Source organism: Macaca mulatta, chromosome 1, assembly GCF_049350105.2.
Source record: "Macaca mulatta isolate MMU2019108-1 chromosome 1, T2T-MMU8v2.0, whole genome shotgun sequence".
Lineage (NCBI taxonomy): Eukaryota > Metazoa > Chordata > Mammalia > Primates > Cercopithecidae > Macaca > Macaca mulatta.
In genome coordinates, this window is record NC_133406.1 from 81,539,677 (window position 1) to 81,564,513 (window position 24,837).

The 24,837-nt window shown below is 49.7% G+C and overlaps 2 protein-coding genes across 12 annotated transcripts in view; one reads left to right on the forward strand and one right to left on the reverse strand.

The window, feature by feature from the left end:
* The window catches only part of CAPN2 (calpain 2), a 72,090-nt gene that overhangs the window by 25,217 nt on the left and 22,036 nt on the right, over positions 1-24,837 (forward strand). For 9 of the 11 annotated variants that reach the window (XR_013403570.1, XR_013403565.1, XR_013403557.1 and 6 more), the window contains 5 exon segments: positions 17,418-17,536; positions 18,722-18,855; positions 20,180-20,348; positions 22,159-22,242; positions 24,022-24,107. Coding sequence is in view for 7 of the 11 variants with exons in the window: in XM_077962457.1 (XP_077818583.1) it covers positions 17,418-17,536; positions 18,722-18,855; positions 20,180-20,348; positions 22,159-22,242; positions 24,022-24,107 (592 nt within the window). In the remaining 4 variants the exon portion in view is untranslated. 11 annotated transcript variants of the gene reach the window in all.
* LOC144329635 (uncharacterized) lies at positions 8,767-23,130 on the reverse strand. The gene is made up of 2 exons (XM_077938618.1): positions 19,910-23,130; positions 8,767-9,296 (listed from the first exon to the last, which is right to left on the reverse strand). Exon 1 carries the CDS (start codon positions 22,185-22,187, stop codon positions 21,792-21,794), a length of 396 nt encoding a protein of 131 aa, XP_077794744.1. The 5' UTR covers positions 22,188-23,130; the 3' UTR covers positions 8,767-9,296; positions 19,910-21,791.

Below are 24,837 nucleotides of genomic sequence, written 5' to 3' on the forward strand. Positions count from 1 at the left end.
TTTTCTTTTCCTACAAGGCAGGGAACTTTAAGACTGTGTGACAGAAAAGTGCCACTGGAACCCAGGGCCTCGTGGGGTTCCTCCGTCTCTCTGGGGATCAGGATCAGAGTGAGAACGTTTCCCATGTTCATTCTTGTTGGGCCCGTTCTCAGGATGATGTTTCTCCTGTATTTTGGTACCCCAGCCCAAGCGAGACTTTAGTAGTTCGGCACTGTGAATCCCCCCCAGGAAGTCAGGAAAATAGATACTGTCTTTGTGGTTCCTCCAGGAGCTAAGGAAGGAGAGTTCCTGAAGAGCAGGAATTTAAGACAGGAATTGGCGGCTGAGGGCAAGGTTCCACCTCCTCCTCCCTTCTTCTGTGGGGTCTGTGATGACAGCAGGAATGGGGAGGAAGAGGGTGGGTTTGCCTGCGCCTGGGGGGAAGGCAGCCATCAGGAAGGAACAGCCACCTCTGCTGGGGTACTGGAGATAAAAACTCTGATATCGGCTAGTGACTCTGGGGGCGATGGCCCAGGAGGGTCAGGGCTGCAGCGAACAGGGACACAAAAACCATGAAACATGCCACAGGTCACATCCTCCTGGTCCAGGGCACGGCTGAGACAGGCAAGAGACTTGAGAGAGGGAGAGTGAATGTCAAGTCCCAGCACCCTCGCCTCCCTCCCATCCTCCCTTTTAGGGCCTCCCTTCCGGCAGGTGGGGCAGGGAGAAGGGAAAGGAAAGGCCTGGGACACGTGGTTTGGATCACTGGCTGTGGCTCACAGTTCTGATGTGTGTGCAGTTTAGGGAAGGAGGCTGAAGACTTCCTGTTAATGAAGGTGGGGCATGAGTAAAATGGAGGATCTGCCCCCTCCCCTCCCAGCCCCTGATACAAATGCAGGGTGATTGTACATGCATGGGGAACTCTACTTTGGGGGTATCCTTTTCTGGGCTGCTGCCAGACTGTGAAATGAGTAACAAAGGGATGGCCCACGGTGACTCATCAGCCACCCTCTTGCAGGCCTAGCATGCTGGCGGGGTGTGCATTTCCTCTGGCAGCCCCTCCCTGCCAGTTTCAGAGGGGTGGCCCTGAATTGGCTTTTCAGAGGTTCCTTCTCCTCCCTTCCAAAGCGAAGACTCACGGCTGCCTGAAAATGTGGCTCTCCACCTTCTTGGGCTGCCTAGGACCTTGAGAGATGTGTCTCTTTGGGACAGAGTGTCAGGTCTGCTGGAGATTGTTAAAATGCTGTTGTCTCAGGAAGGGTGAAATTTAGCCAGGCGCAGTCTTCGGTATCTTGATTTGTTTATCATGTATCTAGCTGTCAGCGTGCAAAGCAAAGGAACAAAAGTTCTAAAGAAATACCACAAAAAACAAGTAAGATTTGAGATCCATCAGGGTTTCTCAACCTTGGCACAACCGACTGGATAATTGTTCATTGTAGGGGGCTGTCCTGTGAATTATAGGATGTTTAGCTGCATCCTTGGCCTCTACCCACACACCCCAGTGTGGCACTCAAAAATGTCTGCAGATCTTGCCAAATGTCCCCTGGGGGCTTGGCAGAGTTGCAGGTGCATGGAATGCCCCCAACTGAGAACCACTGGCAGAGCAGGAGTGAAGGGGGAGGTACTGTGGGGGTCACTGGGCACACAGAATGCCATTTGGGGAGCCTGGCACAAGGGAGTGGCCGGATGGGAGGTAGAAATAGCAGTGGTAATCAGTAGGTGAGTTGCTGAAGACAAACTAAATATACTTTCCAGCATTGCTTCAATCTAATCCAGCCACAATTATGAGTAAATACTGTAGGCAAGGAGAAAACATTGCATGTACGGGGTCAGGGCAGCATTGCTGGGATATTTGAGCTTGTGGGAGGGGAGATCCAAGCTTCCCACTAGCACTGGGAGGAACACAGCAAAGGAGGAGAAGGGCCCTCCCTGCTTCTTGGAGAATGGTTCCCCTGGCAGGCCATTCTGTCTGCTCAGCTTCCCAGCTCAGGTGTCTTTCCAAACTACACATCAGCAGGGAGACAGTGGGAACATCTCAGGTCCAGGGTACCTGGGGAACTGCAGAGCAGCTGGGTGGCCTGACACTGGCATTTCTCAGTGTTGGCTCCATTCTCTTGCTGGCATCCCCCGGTGGGAGACTCTGTTAGCAGGTGTATCTTACTATCCCTGGCTCCCTGGTATGCATTACAGTTCAGACTCCCAAGCACAAGCTCCCTGTATTGTCACACCTGTATCTGGTGTGTAACAATCCACCCCAAAACAAATGGCTTGAAACACAAGGCATTTTGTTCTCTCTTATGGTTCTGAAGGATGACGGGGCTGAGCTGGGCAACGCTCTCCCGGTCTCTCAAGTGGTTGCAATCAGATGGGGATGGGCACAGTCATCTGAAGGCCCCCTCACCCACATGTCTGGTGCCAGGGCTGAAGGGTGGATCAGCTGGGGCTTCAGGGATCTCTGTCTCTTTTGTGGTCTCCCCATCACAGGGATTTGAAGGTAGCTGAACATCTTACAGCAGCTCATGTCCCAAGAGAAAGCCCTAGGAGCTGTCTCATCTTTACGACCTAGGCTTGGAAGTCACATAGCATCACTTCTGCCATTCCTATTCATTGAGATCAATGAAGGCTCACCCAGGATCAAAGGGAAGGGACATAGAGCCCACTTCTAGATGGAGAGTGGCAGGGTTCTGGAAGAACATGTGGAACCAGAAACATTGTTGCCGCCATTTGTGGAAAACACCACAATTCCTCCCCTTTGAATAATGGCCTTCTTGTCCTTTACCAATAATAACCCAAGCTGCTTGGACATTCGCTCTTCATGGTTTGCAGGGTGGGGAGGATGTGTTTTCTGGGACTTCCCAAGGTACACAGTAGTGAAGGATTTAACAAGCTGGGCTGATGTGCCAGCTTCAGGACGCCACTCACCCCCAAGCGTTTCTGAGATGCCCATGGGACCCAGGAGCCCTGACTTGCACAAGCCAGCAACTGCCTTTCTGCTTGCAATCAGCCAGCTTTACTGGGCATCTGTTATAGGAAGAACAGTGGGCTGAGACTTCAGCAAAAAAAGACAAAAGCAAAACACAATCCCTTCTCTATACAAGGTTCTTCCCTCTCTGTGTCCAACCAGAGGACCCTCCATTCTAGGTCCTTAACTCATCACCAAGCCTCCATTTTCTTCTCTTCCCCCGTGACTCCAAGGCAGGCCTCAGTTCTCACCTGGAGTCTGCTCAGGATGCCTACAGGTGGTCCCAGAATTGTAATGGCTTGACATGCAATTTTTCAGCTTTACGATGGCATGAAAGCAATACACATTCAGTAGAAACTGCACTTGAAGTACCCATGCAACCATTCTGTTTTTCACTTTCAGTACAGTGTTCGATAAATTACATTGAGATGCTCAACATTTTATTTTAAAACAGACTTTGCCTCCTTAGATAATTTTGCCCAACTGTAGGCTACTGTAAGTGTTCTGAGCACAATTAAGGCAGGCTAGGCTAAGCTATGGTGTTAGGTAGTGTCGATAAAATAGTCAAATTCTGTGAAAGATTTAAAGAGGTTTATTCTGAGCCAAATAAAAGTGACCAAAGCCCAAGGAGGTCCTGAAAACCTGTGCCCAAGGTGGTTGGTTTACAGCTTGGTTTTCTACATTTTAGGAGGACAGAAGTTACAGGCAGACATCAATCCAGAAAGGCAGGACGACTTGAAGTGGATGGGGAAGGCACAGGAGCTGGAGGGGCTCCAGGTCACAGGTGGATTCAAAGATTTTCTGATTGGCAGTTAGTTAAAAGCATTAAGTTATTATCGAAAGACCTGGAATCAAGGCCGGGTGCAGTGGCTCGCACCTATAATTCCAGCACTTTGGGAGGCTAAGGCAGGTGGATCACTTGAGGTCAGGAGTTCAAGCCTGGCCTGGCCTGGCCAACATGGTGAAACCTCGCCTCTACTAAAAATGCAAAAATTAACTGGGCATGGTGGTGTATCCTGTAGTCCCAGCTACTCAGAGGCTGGGGCAGGAGAATCACTTGAACACAGGAGGTGAAGGTTGCAGTGAGCCAGGATTGCACCACTGCACTCCAGCCTGGGCGACAAGAGCAAAACTCTCTCTCAAAAAAAAAAAAAAAAAAAGACCTGAAATCAGTAGAAAAGTGTGTCTGGGTTGAGATAAGAGGTTGTAGAGACCACGGTTTTGATTATATAGATGAAGTCTCATAGATGGCCACTGTCAAAGGCAACAGATGGCAAATGTTTTCTCTTCAGACCTTTAAAAGGTGCTACTAGATGCTCAGCTAAAAAGACCTGGAGGGAAGGTGATTCTCTACATTAAGCTTGTCCAACCCTCACGCTGCCCAGGACGGCTTTGAATGTGGCCCAACACAAATTTGTAAACTTTCTCAAAACATTAAGAGTTTTTTTTTTTTTTTTTTTTTTTTAGCTCATCGTCTATGGTTAGTGTTAGTGTATTTTATGTGTGGTCCAAGGCAATTCTTCTTCCAATGTGGCCCAGGGAAGCCAAAAGATTGGACACCCCTGCTATAGAATGTAGATTTTCCCCACAAGAGACAGTTTTGCAGAGACATTTCAAAATATGTCAGAAAAATATATTTTGGGCTAAAATACTTTGATTTATTTCAGGGCCTGCTATCTGTCACGTGATGCTCTACTAGAGTCTGGTTGGAATTTGGTATCTTACTGCTAGGAGGAGTCTGTTTTGTGAGTCTTAAGATCTCTGTTTTCAGTTAATGCTGGTCAGCAGTGCCTGAATTCCTAAAGGAGGGGGATATAATGAGGCATGACGACCTCCCTTCCCATTGTGGCCTGAACTTGTTTTTCAGGTTACCTTGGAATCCCCTTGGCTAAGGGGGCATCCATTCAGTCAGTTAAGGGGCTTAGACTTTGAGTTTTAGTTTACAGTAGGCTAAGGTGTATTAAGTGCATTTTTGACTTACAATATTTTCAACTGCTGATGGATTTGTTCAGATCTAACCCCACTGTAAGTTAAGGAGCATGTATACTTGTATCTAATCCACTTTGGGCATTGCTACCAGAGAACCTGTCCTCAGGGAGCTATGGAAGTAGTGGAGGCAAATGATTAAACGGATGGATTAATTCCAAGTTCAGATCATGTTAAGAGTCAGCTGGGATGCAGTGTGAGGATCTTGGAGGGGAACAGTAAGGGGTTAAGAGAGATACCCCAAAGGATGATTAAGGAGGGAGAGTTGGAAGGAAGGTTTCCCACAAAGAGGAAGCAGGGAGTGATTCATTCTGAAAAAGGCAAATATTTTATTATGCTTGGAGGGTCTGGTGCAGAAGGGGAAAGGGGGAGAAGGAACTTTGGCTTAAATTCCCTCAGGAGCCAGTTCAGATTCCTAACCTGGCCCAGACGTCCAACCCAATCCGCCTAGCCCCAGCCCTCTCCACTTCCCAGCACCCAGCCCCACAATGCCCATCCTGCTGCCTGCCTGTTCTGGACTCTGCACTTGACCTTCCCTCTCTCTGAAAGTTCCCTTGCTCTTCCTCACCCAGCTCCCCGCTCTAAGTCATCCTCACCCACCCCAGCCCTCCTACAGTCCCAGTCTGCCCTGTTCAGACTCAAAGCCTCATGCTCACCACTATCATCTGCAACCTCTGTTTCCACACTGTCTCCTGCCGGCTGTGAGCTCACCGCCTGAGAGCCAGCACCAGTCTCCTCTAGACCAAGTACAGGCCTGGCACGGAGCCAGGAATGCACCAACAAGGAGCCTGAGACTAGATCGGAGGGGAAAGAGACATATCCTCCAGAGTTGACTTACACGAGGTCGGAGGTGCACAGAGGCACGGGCAAGCTGGGCCCCAGGCGAGAAGCATGGAGTGAGGGATGTGGAGGCAGCGGAGGGCATCCGGGAGTCTGGGCTGCCCTTTGGCAGCTCTGTGTTCTGCCTGCTCTTCCTCCAAGATGAACTCCCTCAGCCGGTGTGTGAAGCGTGTGTGTGAGTGTGTCACCGGTTAACTGAGTTCTGTCCCTGCTTGGTATCAGTTGCAAAGAAGGAACACTCAGTTGGAAAAAAAAGGCAAGAGGGTTTTATTCCTGACCAGGAGAAAGAGAAGGAGGGGACTCTTGCTCTAAAGACACCTTCACCTCGAGCCGTGGAAACTGGGGAGTTGTAAGGAGATAGGTGTGGGGCAGGGAGGTGTGTAAGCAGGTGCAGGGTGAGGGTGGGAGGGTGGGGACCTCTAGACGCTCAGGCGCAGGCCATAAACATGCCTCTCCATACAATGCATGATGTGTTACCAGAAAGGGGTTCTCATCTAGAACCTCAGAAAGTGTTCTTGGATCTCTCTCAAGAAAGAATTCAGGGTGAGTCTGTAGAGTAAAGTGAAAGCAAGTTTATTTTGAAAATAAAGGAATAAAAGAATGTCTACTTCATAGAGCAGCCCTGAGGGCTGCTGGTTGCCCATTTTTATGATTATTTCTTGATGATATGCTAAACAAGGGGTGGATTATTCGTGCCTCGCCTTTTTAGATCACTTAGGGTAACTTCCTGATGTTGTCATGGCATCTGTAAACTGTCATGGCTCTGGTTGGAGTGGAGCAGTGAGGACAACCAGAGGCCACTCTCGTCACTATCTTGGTTTTGGTGGGTTTTGGCCGGCTTCTTTACCGCAACTGTTTTATCAGCAAGGTCTTTATGACCTGTATCTTGTGCCGACTTCCTGTCTCATCCTGTGACTTAGAATGCCTAGCCCTTTGGGAATGCAGCCCAGTAGGTCTCAGCCTCATTTTACTCAGCCCTTATTCAAGATGGAGTTGCTCTGGTTCACATGCCTCTGACACATGTTCAGAAATAGTGGTGATTTTCTTCTACAGGTGGTGACGTTAGCATTATAATGACATGATAAAGTTCTAAATGTAACAAGGGGTTGCCTGCTCCAGTTTCTGCCAGTTTTAGGGGTCTTATCTCCCTCTGGTATCTGGGCAGAGGTCAAGAAACTCTGGCACCATCAGGGGCCAGCTTGTTTCTTTGAGCAGTTGTGCCTACAAATAAAGAGACTAAAGAAAACAGTAAGCAAACCCAGTTATTTCCTGGGGGCTGCGCTGGTATTCAGCGTGTTTTACTTCACCAAACACACATTCTTCCCAGTGCAGGCACTGGGTGTGACTGTGACAGCCAGCACCAGCCTGCCCACGCACCTCCCGTCCTGCAGGACTGTCAGCAGCCGCTGCACTCTAGTGTGGCTCAGGGGTGCCTCAGCCCAGCCTCTCCTGCGCTCCCCCTCCCCTGGCTTCCCAACTCTGCCTCACTTCTGTTTGTGAGGGAAAGACAGCAGTAGCGGAAAGAAAAGAAGGAGAAAATGCACAGCAAATATTATGCTTTCCTCTTGGAAAACCTCCAGGAGCCACAAATATTAGTAACCCAGCTGCATCCCACCCCCCAGGATGGGCTGGGCCTGTCACATAGCCGACCTTCAGGATGCGGACACCCAGGCCAGGGAGCACAGCTCTGGAAATTTACTGACATGGCCCTGAATGAATTTGTCTTTTCAGTAGAAGGCCCTGTAGTTTAAAGGAGTCATTCATAAGGTCTGTCTGAGAGTGCCTTGTCCTCAGAGGAGGGTCTAGGTGAGCTGGAGTGGAGGGAAGGGCTGGGTACCTGGTGTGCTCACCATGGGCCCCCAAGAACGGTAGCCCCACTGGGGGCAGTGAAGCCCGTATCCAGGTCGTGTGAGTCTTGGAAGGGGAAGGCCGGTGTGCTTATGATTTAAAAACCCAAATCAAACTTCCTTTCCCAAACAAATTAGAACGGGTGGAGGAAGCTTGAATTCAGAGAGGATTTCCCAGAGACCCATAAGCAAAAGTAGCTTAACTGAGCTCAGTGGGTGCCCCAGAATGGGCCAGAGAGAATGACACTAAAAAGTCGTCGACCAAATGAGCAAATGAATACAGGAATGCCCATCCTCCATAGGCACAAACGTGGTGAACGTTCCCTGAGAGAACTGACAGCCCGGGGTGCAGGGAGAGGAACGGTCCCAACCGCAGACTCGGGAGCGGGGAGGCTGGTAAGAGACCCTCTTTCCTTCTGTTGTGTGAGGAAAAAGCAGGGAAGGGACCGCAAGGCCAGCCTCTCCCAGGAGCTGCGGTTCTCAGCCCCGGGATCCAGCACTACAGGGAAGTGCAGGGGAGGCCCCACCGCCCCGGCTGGAGACCCGCTCAGGCCTGGGTAGGCACTCCTCTCTGGAGGGGCCACACTCGTCTCCAGCAAATGCTTCAGTATCTATGCCCTTCCCAGTGCTCACCCCTCTTTCAAAAAATGTACTTTGTTTTTTTAAAAAGAGATTGCTTTGTCACCTATACTGGAGTGCAGTGGTGCTGTCACAGCTTGCTGCAGACTCCACCTCCTGGGCTCAACCCATCCTCCCACCTCAGCCTCCCAAGTAGCTGGGACCACAGGCACACATCAGGACACCTCGCCCAGTGCTCACTATTTACCTTTATTTCTTCCTTATTCGGACACCCCTTGCTTCCAAAGATGAATTTTGGAAGTCTCAAGACGGTGAGAAGGACCCCATATGCACTCCACTCACCCCTGCAGCTCCCCTCCCTCCTCACTGCCCCTCGGCCACAACCCTCTCTCCTTGCCCCTCACCAGCCGACACCCTTGGCAACCTTGGCACCCTTTCCAGGACAATACTGCCAAATGTGGCCAAGGTCTGGCACACCATGTACCAATCGAGACTCCACTTCCCTTGGGTTTCAGTTTCCACTCCTATACAATCAGCAAATGAAAAGAGCAAACACTTGGAGACACTGTTCTCAATGCTTTGCATATTTTTTTTCCATTTAATTCTCAGCACCATGAGACAGTCTATTATTATTAAACTATGTTATATATGAGGAAACTGAAGCACAGAGGGAGTAGTCTCCCCAGGTCACAGTCGGGATTTGAACTCCATGTTCTGGCTCTAGTGTTTCCCAACCATTTGGGGTGGGAGTGGGAGAGAAACAGACTGGTCTCTCTAGAAAATAGCATGTGTTTGCATGTATGTCAAATTTGCACAAAACATTTGGGGTTCCAGGTCAATAAAGCCCATCCATGGACCCCCGGTTTCCCTTCTCTCACATGATCCTAACAACCTGCCAAGGATACGCCTCATCACTATCCTCCTTCCACAGCTGAGAACACACAGGCTCAGAGAAATTAAGAAGTGCTCACGCAACCTTAAGTGGCCAGATCAGGACCAAAATCCAGGTCCTCTGGCCAGGCGTGGTGGCTCATGCATGTAATCCCAGCTCTTTGGGAGGCCAAGGTGAGTGGATCACCTGAGGTTAGGAGTTCAAGACCAGCCTGGTCAACATGGTGAAATCTTGTCTCTACCAAAAATACAAAAATTAACTGGGCATGGTGGTGGACACCTGTAATCTCAGATACTCGGGAGGCTGAGGCAGGAGAATTGCTTGAACCTGGGAGGCAGAGGTTGCAGTGAGCCAAGATGGTGCCATCACACTCCAACCTGGGCGACAGAGTGAGACTCCATCTCAAAAAATGAAATGAAATGAAATGAAATGAAATGAAATGAAATGAAATAAAATAAAATTCAGGTCTTCTAACCACAATCCAGTGCCCCTCTCCCACCCACCTCTGGTCTGGCCTCTTAGATCTATCTGGGATGTCTTTCCATTATACTCCTTTCTGGTTTGAGAACCACCTGAGGGCTCCACGTGGCTGTGGGTGCTCTGTGGAGCCATTTGGCCTGTGCCCAGCAGCAACGGGGACAGCCAGCAAAGGTGCCCCTGCCCCTGCCAGCCTGCCACCTACTTGGGACCTTTCTTTTCTTTCTTTTTTTTTTTTTTCCTTTTGAGACGGAGTCTCGCTCTGTTGCCCAGGCTGGAGTGAAGTGACGTAATCTCAGCTCACTGCAACCCCTACCTCCTGGGTTCAAGTGATTCTAGGAGAGGCTGAGGCAGGAGGATCACTTGAGACCAGAAGTTTGAGACTAGCCTGGGCAACAGAGCAAGACACCTTTACAAAAAAAAAGGTTTTTAATTAGCTGGGCATGATGGTATGTTCTTGTAATCCCAGCTACAAGGTGAGGTGGGAGGATCACTTGAGCCCGGGAGGTCAAGGCTGCAGTGAGCTATGATTGCACCACTGCACTCTAGCCTGGGTGACAGACTGAGAACCTGTCTCAAAAAAATAAAAACTAAAAATAAGGATAAAGAAATTAAGACCAGATGTAGGGGAGATTTGTGGAGGAAGGGGACAGGAGCCCCCTGAAATCCCATCGTGTAGGCAGCCCCTGCTTGGCTAAGCATGAGGCTCATGGGGCACCCAGGAGGGCTTTTTCTGGAGATGAAGCAAGGCAGAAATCCCTTCCATCTTCTGTCCCCAGCCTCTCAGGTCTGTGCCAGTTGAGTGTCTTCCAGGACAGAAGCATGGCTGGGTGTGGGGGCATGGCTGGGTGTGGGGGCATGGCTGGGTGTGGGGGCAGCCTGGATATAGGGATGGCTGGTCTGTCAAGCCCATGGTCAGGACCTTAACGGGGCAGCTTAGGAACCTCTGGGCAGGGCCTCATCTGCTGCCTTTAGTAATAAATGTGGCCAGCAATAGCCAGGGCCCTGCTGGCGGGAGATGTCATTGGTAGCCACCTTCCTTCTCTACAGAGACACCATCTGTCCCATGGATGAGCAGAATCCCCTGGGGACCCAGCTCTGACACTTGTCCTTGGTCATGTCCAGGGTGCTGGACAGACTGAGGCAGGTGTCAGGCTCCCGGGATGAGAAAGGCAGATGAGCGATGGGAGTAGGCGCTTTAGCTTTACAGTGACTTAGGCAGAATTGCTTAGTATTTACATATGCCTCACCTCATTCCACAGAGAATCTAAGGCCTGACCAAAAGAGAGAGAGAGAGAGAATACAATAACACCATGTACTGTAAAGAAAAACAGTCAGTTCTAAAAGAAAAACAATCCAGCAAAAAGGGAATGTCAAAACCTGGAGAGGGGAAAAAATAAAAGGCATACATGCTGTCAAAAGCACCTTAGGGGCTACAGATGGGCCCTATACTTAGTGTTGACACCCAACAGCTATAAAAGAATCTCACTGTGCCCCCCCCACAGGAGCACGGAGAAGGTTTGATTCTAGATTTTTTCTGTGCCATTTATATTTATCTATATCCTCATGCACAAGTTCTATACTGTTTTAATTGCTGTAGCTTTAGATGTGTTTAAACATCTAATAGAGGTAGACTTCCTTCTCTTTTAGATTTTTTTCTAGCTATGCTCCATATTTAATTTTTAAATAAACTTATCAGAATCAGCTAAGTTCAAAAAAAATTTTAATCTTATTACTTTTTTTAAATTATTTCTTTTTTTTTTTTTTTTTTTTTGAGATGCAGTCTTACTCTGTCACCCAGGCTGGAGTACAGTGGTACAATCATAGCTCACTGCAGCCTTGACCTCCAGGTTCAAAGTGATTCTCCTGCCTCAGCCTCCCACGTAGCTGGGACTATAGGAGCATGACACCACAGCTGGCTAATTTTTTTTAAATAATTTTTATAGAGACAGGGTCTCACAATATAGTGAGATTTCAGGTTGGTCTTGAAATCCTGAGGGCTCAAGAAATGCTCTGGCCCTGGCCTCCCAAGTGCTAGAATTAGAGACATGAGCCACAGTACCTAGCCTTATTGCTATTTTTATTAGCATTACATTAAGTTTATAGGCTAACTTAAGAGGACATGGCATTTTTATGATAATGAGTTTTTGCAGTCAAGAACGCAGGCCGGTTTTTTTAAATGGGGTAAATGATTGTCCAAGCGCCTCCAGGCAGGCTCACGTGCACACCTGGAGTCAGTGAAGAAGGTGAACAGCTGACAGGAGCAGCCCCCTAGTCGGAGGAGCCCTGCACACAGTTGGAAACAGACAGCTTGTGTCTGGAGTCTTCTGTGATCCGAGGAGGAAGCGTGGCTGAGTCCATCCCAGAACAGGGTCTGGATCTGTGAGTTGGGGGCAATTGTCAGGATTCTAGCACTGGAAGTGGTTCACATACAGGTGCAACCTGAAGGGAGCAGTGCCCCCGCAGTCACAGGACACAGCCACATGGAGCCAAACCACGCTCTCAGAGAAGGAGCCAGGGAAGAAACACCCTAACTGCACTACTCCCTTCTTCTGGCCCCCAGCAGCCATAGGTCCTGGGCCCCCGGTGAGATCCCCATAGAGGTCAGCTCCCAAGCAGCAGGATGGAGGGTGTAGACTGGACATTAAGAGGCAGCTGGAATGTATCAGGCACTCAGCTCCAGCTCACCACGATTCAGGCACTCAAGTTCCCAAGACAACAGTTTCTGCTCTGAAATAAATGGAGTAATTAAGGATCAAAAGGTTATCAACAGGACCCAAGCATAAATAGATTTTTTTTTCTTAAGACAGAGTCTCACTCTGTCCCCCAGGCTGGAATGCAGTGGCGCAATTTGGGGTCACTGCAACCTCCACCTCCCAGGTTCCAGCGATTCTCATGCCTCAGCCTCTCGAGTAGCTGGGACTACAGGAGCATGCCACCACGCCTGGCTAATTTTGTATTTTTAGTAAAGATGAGGTTTCACCATGTTGACCAGGCTACTCTCAAACTCCTGACCTCATGTGATCTGCCCACCTCGGCCTCCCAAAGTGATGGGATTACAGGCGTGAGCCACCACACCTGGCCCACAAACAGATTTTGTACCTCAACAGGAAGGCTAAGAGCTTGTAACAACTGAACGTTCCCCCAGGAGAGGAAGGCAGGAATTTTGCTTGTGCCAAGTGCACTCTTCAGACAGTCCTTTGAGGTACACCAAGGTGTAAGTAGCCATCTCACCCTCCCCTCTGCCAAAATTTTTGTGTGACTGGAGAGCAGAGTCCCCCTCCAAAAAAAAAAAATGAGCACAAGGAAAATACTATTTGCAGATACATAATGTTAAAACCTATAGATCTTTCTTTTTCTAGTCCCATCCATATGGCAACATTCCAGGAGAGGCCTCCATCACTGGACGGCACCCTCCGGGGCTTTCCTGGAGCTAAAACAGTTTAAGCCAAAAGCAATTTGTAGCATCTGAGTTAAACTCGTGGTCCCACCCTTCTCGAACTAGCTGGCTTATTTTATCCGGACCAGGATATAACGGCTCTAAACAGGCTTTGCCAGGAGGAGACACCATGGACTTCAGCAAGGGCACCTGACCAGGAACAAATCACTGCAGGATGATCCGAAAGAGAAGGGTTTTCATAAATTATTTTGCGTAAGGTAGATTCTGACCTTGATGGGGACAGCCAAGGATCTGGACCCTCAGCTGGGAAAGATGGGACTAAGTCCACAACTGCTGAGGTTGTAGAACAGGTTTCTTGTAGGAAGGAACCCACTTGTGGACATGGGCCATCCCGGTGGAGTGAGAGAACACCGTGCAGCCTGGACGCTGAATGAAACACCATTGAGTCACCTCTGTTTGAAATGCTTGTTCCCTGGTGCCATAAAGAAATAGCACTTGAACATAAATTTACTTTACCCAGCAAGGCCATTTTTATACTTTCTGCAGAAAGGGTACACTCGCCAGGAGTTTTGCCAGGAGAGTACACCGAACAAAGGAGACAGGGTCATTTATAACCTGACACGTCCACCGTACTGCTGTGTCCGGTTTCCATTGGCTGGAACGGGACCTCACATTCTGTATTTGTCCCGATTGGCTAGCAACTTAGAACTTTTTAAAAGAGGCAAAGGCAGAGGAGAACATAGGAAGGAGGAAGTAGCTTGTGGAATGCTGAGAAAGGTAAAAACACCTTTAAATAAGGAAGAGGAACAGGCTATGACCTAATGCTTGCTTGGGCCAGTATAATAAGCATGCCAGGGAAAAGGCTAAATTGTGGGAGCTAAGAACATAAAGTACACTGATTTCTTTATCACGGCTAGCAGATATTTAAGAATGTTAGCACAGGTCTTTGAATAAAGTTTGCTTCTAAGAGAAGTTACTATTTATTCCTAATTAAATGGGGAGGAAGGTCTTTGAAGAGGAAACTTTATGTTTTACACCTCTCAAGGGCAAAAGTCCCCAAGACAATGTCCATTTCGAATTCAATTAGGTGAATTCGCAATTGACACCAGCCTCTTTGCAGAGGAGACTGTTTTGGTTATACATCAAAAGCCTGTGCTTTGCCAATAGACCTGACAGCCACTAATTAGCTAGGACCTTTGGGTGATCCACTCCACCTCCTTAAACCTCAGTTTCCTCAACTATGAAATAGGATGAAAATAGTACCTACCTCGAACTGTTCTGTGACAACGAAATTGGATAACATAATGCGCACAAGGCTTTTAGCTCGGGGCCTGGCACATCTAAGCCTTTGTGTAATCATTGTGTAGATCTTGTCACTGAGATGCTTACACGAGAGAGGAAAGAAGTCAGTTGGGTAAGCGAGCTTCCCAACTTGGTTCAAAATATTTTGCTGATTGGGGTGAGGGAAAGAGTGAAGGAATCAGAAGTAAAAAAAAGTGGGATTTCAAATGCTTCCCTCCTTTTTAGAAATCAAGACATTCTTTAGTGGCCTCTAAGTCTCCTTCAACTCCAGAATTTGGAAAACTTACGAAAAACTTTTTGAATCTTTGGCTGTAAAGTGTGTGTGTGTGTGTGTGTGTGTGTGTGTGTATATTTTTTTTTTTTTTTTTTTTTTTTTGAGACAGAGTCTCGCTCTTGTTGCCCAGACTGGAATGCAATGGTGCGATCTCAGTTCACTGCAGCCTCCGCTTCCTGGGTTCAAGTGATTCCCCTGCCTCAGCCTCCTGAATAACTGGGATTATGGGTGCATACCACTATGCCCGACTAATTTTTGTATTTTTAGTAGAGATGGAGTTTCACCATGTTGGCCAGGCTGGTCTGGAACTCCTGACCTCAGGCTATCTGCCCGCATTGGCCTCCCAAAGTGCTGGGATTAGAGGCATGAGCCACCACGCCTGGCCTCTTTTATCTTTTTCTTTTCCCTCCCCTCCCCTCCCCTCCCCTCCCCCCTCCCCTCCCCTCCCCCCTCCCCCCTCCACTCCCCTCCCCTCCCCCCTCCCCTCCCCTCCCCTCCCCCCTCCCCTCCCCTCCCCTCCCCTCCCCTCCCTTCCCTTCCCTTCCCTTCCCTTCCCTTCCCTTCCCTTCCCTTTCCTTTCCTTTCCTCTTTTCTTTTCTTTTTTTGGGGGGCGGCGCAGAGTCTTACTCTGTTGCCCAGGCTGGAGTACAGGGGCACAATCTTGGCTCACTGCAGCCTCCACCTCCTGGGTTTAAGCAATTCTCCTGCCTCAGCCTCCCGAGTAGCTGGGATTGCAGACGTGAGCCACAAGGCTACCAACTGACTGACTGAGGGGATGTGTCTCCATTTACCATAGATCTGTCATTAGCGTATGTAGGCCTCAAAGAGCTGTAAGCAGCCGTGTCTATGTGCTAACAGGACAAGCTAGGTCAGGAACTCTCAGCATGCTAAGTCATCCACTAGAATTCAAAGAATTCAGTGAGCTTCAGCTGGGCCTGGTGGCTTACGCCTGTAATCCCAGCACTTCAGGAGGCCAAGGCAGGCGATCACCTGAGGTCAGGAGTTCAAGATCAGCCTGGCCAACATGGCGAAACCCCGTCTCTACTAAAAATACAAAAAATTAGCCAGGCATGGTGGCAGGTGCCTGTAATCCCAGCTACTTGGGAGGCTTAGGCAGGAGAATCACTTGAACCCAGGAGGTGGAGGTTGCAGTGAGCCAAGATGACACCACTGCACTCCAGCCTGGGTGACAAGAGTGAGAGTCTGTCTCAAAAAACAAAACAAAACCAAAGAACTCAGTGAACTTCAATAACATACATATATATGTTACTGATATACATCAATAACAATAACATATTACATATATAACATTATATATATATATATATATATTTTTTTTTTGAGACAGGGTCTTGCTCTTCTGTCACCCAGGATGAGTGCAGTGGCATGATCACATCTTACTGCAGCCTCCACCTCCTGAGCTGGGACCACAGGCGTCCACCACCACACCTGGCAAATTTTTGTATTTTTTGTCAAGATGAAGTTTTACCATGTTGCCGAGACCAATCTTGAACTCCAGTGCTCAAACAATTCACTGACCTTGGTCTCCCAAAGTGTTGGGATTACAGGTGTGAGCCACTGTACCTAGTCTTCAATTACATTTTTAATAAACCTGTCAATTGGCGAAAATAAATCCAACAGTGAATTAAACTCCTTTGAGGCTACTTCCCATTATCGTCATGGGAAATTGTAGGAAACTGCACATTCCTTAAGAATGGAGTAAACTTCCTCATCCTCTTCCCAGGCCCCCTCCCCTTTATGTTTTGTGGTGAAGATGACCCCTCCCTGAAACCATCTGGGTGCTGTTGCTGGCATCAGCTTGCTTCTAACTGCGTGAAATGATTGTGGTGCCTGCTGTGCTGAGAACCTAGCACTGGCACCAAATGGGCGCCGAGTGCTTGGGCGCCGAGTGCTTACGCACCTGCTCTCATTATGCCTCACACTTATCCACGTCATGGAGGAGGGTTCTGAGGCTCAGAGAGGGACCAGGCTGCCTGGCCAGCTGCCCACCTCGTTGTGCCCATCCTTGTCTACCCCTTGAAGTGACCTCTGCCCCTCCGCACAGAAACCCTTGGGGACAGCCCAGCCTTCTGCCTCTGACTCAGGGCTTTTCCATCTGCCCTGCTCCCTACTTACTTCCTGTGATTGTACTCCCTGCCGGAGCCTCTTTTCCTGGCTCAGATCCTCCTCCTAGGAGGCATGCAATGTTTGTCCCCTTCCCATCTAGCACTACGTTTTCTTTCTCTCATTCAAACTCCCCTTTATATATTTATTTGTTTATTTATTTAGAGATGAGGGTCTCCCTCTCTTACCCAGGCTGGAGTACAATGGTGCAATCATGACTCACTGCAGCCTTGAAATCCTGGGCTCAAGGGATCCTCCTGCCACAGCCTCCCAAGTATTAATATTATAGCTGGGACTCCAGGTGCACGCCACCACGCCCAGCCCAAACTCCCATTCAAAGCCTGTGTGCCCAGAAGCCTCTGCAACTGCGCTGGTTTCATTGTCTCACTGCGGAGCATCTGCAGCGAATCAGGTGCAGGGTTGGGCTCTGAGGGCACAGTTCAGCCACCAGAGTTCTGGGTATTTCAGGGAATGAAATTTCCCATCTCTGCCCAACCACAACACAGCAAAAACATTTCTCCCTTTGCATTTCCCTCAAAATACTAGGTTGGTGCAAAAATCACAATTACTTTTACACCAAACTAATAACACCCAAGCCCTCTGACCCAACCCTCAGATGGGGGACCGCCTGAAACTTCACTCTGTCTATTCACAGGTTGTCTTAGGCTTTAAGCGCCTGAAGGTGGAGACAAGATTTTTAACATCCTCCTGGTTCTGAGACCCTCTGATAAGAGCTCCTTGTGTTGTGTTCACAGGTGACTGCTGGCTGCTGGCAGCCATTGCCTCCCTCACCTTGAATGAAGAAATCCTGGCTCGAGTTGTCCCTCTAAACCAGAGCTTCCAGGAAAACTATGCAGGGATCTTTCACTTCCAGGTAACTTAATGGCTGGTTCAAGTGGTTCCTCAACAGGTCCGGGAGGCTAGAACAGTCTCCTGGCTTGGCTGGGTTCTTCAGTCCCCGGTGTTTGCAGACTCCCAAGACCAATGCTGTTCTACAAAGGACATTGGGTGAGAGCAGGAAGCTTCCTGGCTTACCCATGGCCAGGATGTGGGACCCTGCCGGGATGGCCCTGGGGGGTTGCTGGGGACCTGCAAAAGGGAGGTAGAATGAGGTGTTCAGGAAATAATTCCCAAGTTTAAAAAAAAATGTATTATTTGATGTTTGAGACAAAACGTTAAAGTTCTCCTCCTTTTATGCTGGTAAATGAGAAATAATATTTGAAAAAGCTGGCTGGGCGCGGTGGCTCATGCTTGTAATCTCAGCACTTCGGGAGGCCGAGGTGGGTGGATCATTTGAGGTCAGGAGTTCGAGACCAGCCTGGCCAACATGATGAAACCCCGTCTCTACTACAAATATAAAAATCAGTTGGGCATAGTGGTGCACGCCTGTAATCCCAGCTACTTGGGAGACTGAGGCAGGAGAATCACTTTAACCTGGGAGGCAGAGGTTGCAGTGAGCCAAGATAGTGCACTCCAACCTGGGCAACAGAGTGAGACTCCGTCTCAAAAAAAAAAAAAGAAAGAAAGAAAAAGCCAGTCCAGTCCAGGTGCGGTGGCTCATACCTGTAATCTCAGCACCTTGGGAGGCCAAGGCAGTGGATCGCTTGAGCCCAGGAGTTCGAGACCAGCTGGGGCAACATGGCGAAACCCCATCTCTACTGAAAACACAAAAAAATTACCCAAGTGTGGTGGCACGTGCCCTTAATCCCAGCTACTCGGGAGGCTGAGGCAAGAGAATCACTTGCATCCAGGAGGTTGGAGGTTGCAGTGAGCCGAGATCGCACCACTGCACTCCAGAGTGGGACTTGGTCTCAAAAAAAAAAAAAAACAAGCCTACAATGCAGGGCAGGATGCTAAAGAGGCAGGTGTGGATTCGAAGGGATGGACATGAGCCTGAGGACTTGGCCTGCATAGGAGAGTTAAGGGAGCACCTCCTCCCAGGACGGGCTCATGAAACCTATGCCAGGGGATCAGGGAAAGGGAAGGCAGAGGCAGCTGAGGCTCGGAGTCCCAGTGCTGCCACCAGCTCCTCCTGCAGCCCACCTCTCTTGTTCTGCAGTTCTGGCAATACGGCGAGTGGGTGGAGGTGGTGGTGGACGACAGGCTGCCCACCAAGGACGGGGAGCTGCTCTTTGTGCATTCAGCCGAGGGGAGCGAGTTCTGGAGTGCCCTGCTGGAGAAAGCGTACGCCAAGTAAGTTGTCATGCCTCTGCTGGCCCCGTGGCCTGCCCCCAATGCCCTGGATTCCAAAAAATAAGAACTATTCCAAGACTACTTTGAGTGGAAGTCCTTTTCTATAGAAGGACTTCTTCAGCCAAAATTGGGCTGTAAATGCAAGGGAGATAGTGCATGCGGGGTGCCTGGCCGCACTGTACGCTGATAAATGACAGCTATCACCATCTTTAACCAAATGCACAGGAACAAGTTATGGTACTGATTGTGCTGGCCTTGAGAAGGAGGTCTACTTCCTTGACAGGACACATTTGTATCAGCTAAAAAAAGCAGAGTTTTTGCCAACGGGCAAAACTATTCATTGCAGAGGTAGGAAACTTGCGCAGAATAGATGATGTCACTGACTAGCAATGGCTTCCCCATCTCCCCACAGCTGCTTCCCACCCAGGTTGCCACAGTTGAGTTTGTCCAGTGCTCAGGCTGCCCACTCTCAGTAGGAAGCCCCACGCCAGCCCCTCTCCAGAATGGCCCCATGTTGGCTGTGCCGCCTGGCTCTTTCCATTAAGTGACCCCACTTCCGAGCAGGAAGCCACTGGGCTCCAGCATCCATAGTCAGGAGCACTAAGTCCTTGCCAACACAGTGCCCGTTTCTCAGGGAAACTGCTTCCATTATTGAATTGTTGTCCTTTCTTAAGCTATCAATGCCAAACAAACCATTAGTAGACCTCCCCTTTCTTGTCAGGATGTAGAAAGAATCAATACAGGAGGTTCATCCAGAAAAATCACTAAGGTCCTTCCAACTTGAAGGTTCTATGAGAATGAGAATCTTTTTTTTTTTTTTTTTAAATACAGAGCCTTGCTCTGTTGCCTAGGCTGGAGTGCAGTGGCACGATTTTGGCTCACTGCAACCTCCACCTTCTGAGTTTCAGCAATTCTCTTGCCTCAGCTTCCCAAGTAGCTGGGACCACAGGCATGCACCACCATGCCAGGCTAATTTTTTTGTATTTTTAGTAGAAACAGGGTTTCACCATGTTGGCCAGGCTGGTCTTGAACTCCTGACCTCAAGTGATCCCACCCGCCTGGCCTCCCAGGGTGCCGGGATTACAGGCGTGAGCCACTGCGCCTGGCCTGAGATTTTCTTTAAAACACAAAATACCAGGGAAATGGTAACTGTGGACACAATACCTTGCCTTCCTGAGCACCCCGGGCTGGGGACAAGGCCAAGGAGAATGTGAGCAGGGGGTCCCTAGAGCATCCAACCTAGAGGGTACTAGGGGGTGGGTATTTGAGAGATTATAGCATCAGTAGTGTCGAGGGTAGCGGCAGCATCTAACCCCTCTTGTAGGATCAACGGATGCTATGAAGCACTCTCAGGGGGTGCCACCACTGAGGGCTTCGAAGACTTCACCGGAGGCATTGCTGAGTGGTATGAGTTGAAGAAGCCCCCTCCCAACCTGTTCAAGATCATCCAGAAAGCTCTGCAAAAAGGCTCTCTCCTTGGCTGCTCCATTGACGTAAGTCCAGGCTGCCTTCCCTAGCCTCACCTCATCTGCTCTTGCTGAAGGGAGGCTCCCACAGTGCCCAAGGGAACCCACTGCTCCTGTGTACAACGTAATGCAGCCCTCGTCCACGTAGGGGCCAAAGGAAAACCTCCGTCCACCCTCTGAAGGTCCGCTGAAAATCAACTGGCAAAAGGAAGATTAATACAAGAAATGGCATACAAATGTATGAATGTGCACGGGGGAGAATCACAACAGATTTCCCTACCACGCATTGGGATACAAAGGGTTATATTCCCTTCCTCCTAGGGGAAGGGAGATGGGGACGTGTGGATGATTTTAGGGATATCGTAAATGATTTTTAGGGGAATTCAATGGGCTTAAAGAACATAAACGGTCTGGGATAAAGTCTGTTGGGCCTGCAGAGCAGACAGTGGTTTGTGACAAGTCTGTCTAACCATGTTGACAGACTTGTCTTTCTTCCTGCAATATGAGTTCAGTTCATAATGACTCAAGGAAAGGACCAGAGGTCATTGTTTTCATCTTTGGCAGATCCAGACTTTAGGCAGGTGAGGGAACTTCAGAGAATAGCTTCCTCCGTGCTTTGGGGGAGAGTGGATGGAGAGAGAGAAGGAAAGGGGAGGTCAGAGAGATCTTGAGGCTTCTTCAGTTTAGCATTTCAAATGCCATCTCTTGGAGGTATCGGTTTCTGAGCCGCAATGTCTACCATTATTGCTCATCACCTGGAAGCCAAGGGTTGCTAGGCAAGGTCAAGCTGTCTGGGGTGTAATGGATGGGGTGATGGTGCCTCCAGCCTTCTGTCTTCAGCCCACTTCCCACTTTCAGCCTGCTCTGAATCACCCCCACCCCTCTGACCACAGGTTCCCTGGGAGCCCCTGACACCTGCTGCCCCTGACACCTTCCCCTCCATCTGCAGGGCTGTGCAGCCTTCCCCTGCACTCTTGCAGAGCTAATAGGCCTGTGGGAGACTTCAGAAGGAAGAGGAGGAACGATTTCCTCATAATAGCCTTGCTGGCAACGCTTACCAGGGGATGGGAGGTAGGCACTGTGCCCAGGAGCCTTGGAGCAAAGGCTGTGCCCAGCCTCTGAGCCCTGTCCCATCCAGGTTCTGGTCTCTGCGGGTGACAGAGATAAGAAGCCCTGGCTTTTGGAGCCAAAATCTCGGTCAGACTCCCTAGGCAGGAATTCTCAAAGTTTATCAGCAGAACACGTTGAGGCAGAAGACCCTTTCTACCCCAGCCCTTCTTCCTAAGCTCAACCTTCATCAGAATACATGGGGGAAAGGAGAGACTGTGAGGCGTTCTTAAAACAGAAGCAAATTCTGACTCAGACGGGAATAAACAACCGTTCTAGTAAAAACCCTACAGCTGGGCTGGGCCAGACCACGGAGCATGGGCTGGTGGTGGGGCGAGGGGGTGCTCAGTGCCCCTGGGCCACTCAAGTCTGTCTGGGTGTCAGCCCTGGGCCATCGAGGACCCCCACCGGCCCTCTCTCGGCGGTGCGCCCTTTTCCGCCCTCCCCAGCCTGCAGAAATCTGTGGATGCGCTCTTCACACGGGAATGCGTGTGCTCGCTCCGCGAGAGGGCTGCATTCCGCCTTTTCTCTGGTATTCTCGGCGTTCAGCATTTGGAAAGGTTCTCCAAGTGCAAGAAAGCGCAGCCCTGAGCCTCCGGCCCCAGGCCTCGGCCCCTGCGCTAGTGCGTCCCGCCGTCCCGCCCAGCAGTAGGACAGGAACGAGGGAACGAGGGATTCCGGGAGGAAGGGAGAGCGGGTGAGGCGAGTCTGACGGTTGCCGTGTTTGCAGATCACCAGCGCCGCGGACTCGGAGGCCATCACGTATCAGAAGCTGGTGAAGGGGCACGCGTACTCGGTCACCGGAGCCGAGGAGGTAACGGCCGGCGCGGATGTGCAGGGATCCTGCTGTCCTAACACGATGGTCACAGGCACAGTTTGTGGTGATGCCCAGGGGCGCTCGCGGCCCCACTGTCGTCCGGTTTGCACTCGGGCCCCGCACTCCTGAAGTTCCGCGCAGGAGGAGAAGCGCGTCCCTTTCGCAGCTCGGGCGCCGGGTGCGCCGCGCTGCCCCCTGGTGGCCGCAGTGGCCGGCGCCGGGGTCCTGGTTTTCTTGTTTTAGATTTTACCGTTTTACAGTTACGAACTTACTATTTTGATCAGCTAAAAATAATAAAACAATGCATCTGCATAGTGTCTTATACGCTATAAGGTGCTTTCACATTTGATCTCATAAAAGCATTTGTGCCCATTTTCAAATCTGACGCCTCTTACCAGCTGTGTGGCCTGGGCCAATTACTGGAACTCTCTGTCCCTTAGTCTCCTCATTTAAAAAATGGAAATAATAATAATATCCATTGGAAGGTCGTGGCGATTCAATCAAGTTAATATATGTAAAGTGCCCAGAGGTGCCTCACACACTGTATATAAGGAGATAGCTGTCCTTGCTGTTGTGATCACTATTGTTATTGAAAATATTATGGGCTGGCATGGTGGCTCACACCTGAAATCCCAACACTTTGGGAGACCAAGGTGGGAGGATCGCTTGAGCCTCGGAGTTCAAGACGAGCCTGAGCAACATAGCGAGAACCTGTCTCTACAAAAAAAAAGCCAGGCATGGTGGCATGCACCTGTCGTCCCAGCTATTTGGGAGGCTGAGGTGGGAGGATCACTTGAGCCCAGGAGGTCGAGGCTGCAGTGAGCCATGATTATGCCATTGCACCCCAGCCTGGGGGACAAAGTAAGACCCTGCCTCAAAAAAAAAAAGAAATTATCAAGCAGCTCAAGCAGCTCAAGTTCACTGTTAATTACAGAACCCAGTCTAGACCCCAGATCTTCTGCATGTCCAGTATTCTTTTTTTAACCTTGATTTTTTTAACTACCCCCTCACACACACGTCTTTTTATCTGAAAATTTTCACGTCTACAGAAAAGTTGAAAGACTAACATAATAACTATTCAATTACCAGTCCCCTAGATTCACCGATTCCTAACATTTGCCATGTCTGCTTTATCTATGTGTGCACTTTTTTTGAGTCATATGAAAGTAAGTGGCAGATGTTATGACACTTCCCTCCTCAGTACTTCAGCATTTGTCCCCCTATGAATAAGGACCTTCTCCTACATAATTCCGCTACTATTGCCACACCTAAGAAAATAAACATTAATTCAGTAATGTCATCTATTATAAAGTCCACATTAACATTTTCCCAATTGCCCAAAATGTCCTTTCTGGTGACCCACCCCTACCCCATCCAGGACTCAATCCAGATTCACTCACTGCATGTGCCTGTTATCACCAACGATCTTTCAACAAGTGGTAAAGCTTCTCTGAGCTCCTTTAACAAAAGTGCATCCTGTTCTAGTCAATTAAGCTGAAGTTCAGAGGTGAAGCGCCAACAGTCCCATCTCCCAAGAGCTGGATCCCGGGAGCTTTAATTCTTATTTTCCAAAGCTGGGTAACAGCGAGAGATCTGGGTGCCAAGCCCCCTCTAGCTTTTGTGATCCTCCCTCATACATGGACTCAACCCCCAAATCCTCCCCACCGTCCTCACCCCCATACCTCCTGGCTCATGCGGAAGGGGTTGGAGGCCCAAGCCTTCATAGCCCTGGCTTGAACTCAACCTCTTCCTCCTCCCTTTTATCTAATCCTGCAGGTTGAAAGTAGCGGAAGCCTACAGAAACTGATCCGCATCCGAAATCCCTGGGGAGAAGTGGAGTGGACAGGGCGGTGGAATGACAAGTGAGGAGGGCACAGGCCTCGGGACCCCGGGTAGGGGTGCATTGTGATGGGAGGCTCTGGGAAGACGGTGAGAGAAGACGGCATGTGCATTATGCTGAGAAATACAGCCGGGAGAGCCCAGGCCACGTGGAGAGGGACCCATGGACAGGAGCCCTCAAAGAGTCTTTTAACCAGGACACTCCTCCAGCAGCATGGGTGCCTTCTTTCAGGCCCCAAGCTGCTCCTGTGAAGTTCATTCCTCCCACTGCCTCCGGGTTCACCCCTTCCCCAGCTCAAATCCACCCTTCTATGGGGCTTTCAGGGAAAGAAATGTACCCCACCTTCCCCCAGGCACTTCTATTCCAGGATAATGATCTCTGTACCAAAGACCAGAGAAACATCCCTCTGTTGATTTCCAGGGCTTACTGGTAGGCATGTTGAACCCTCAACTATTTGGGGTAAACACTTGTTTGTGTATCTGCTGTGGCAACCTCAGCCTACTTGTTCTGCCTCAAGTTGGAGAGGTGGGCAGTACAGAGGCCTGTGTGTAATTCCAGCCAAAGCTCAGGCAGTGGTTAGTTTATCTTGTGCACTGCCCCTGTGTACAGGGCCAGGTCCTTCTGCTCCGTGGACGGACAAACATCTGCTGAGGCTTCCCAGGCCAGCTGCAGAGGCCAAGGCCAGATGCTCCTCATCAGATCTTCAGTTGTCCTTAAAAGAGCTGCTGATCTGAGCTACTCCATCTCCCTCT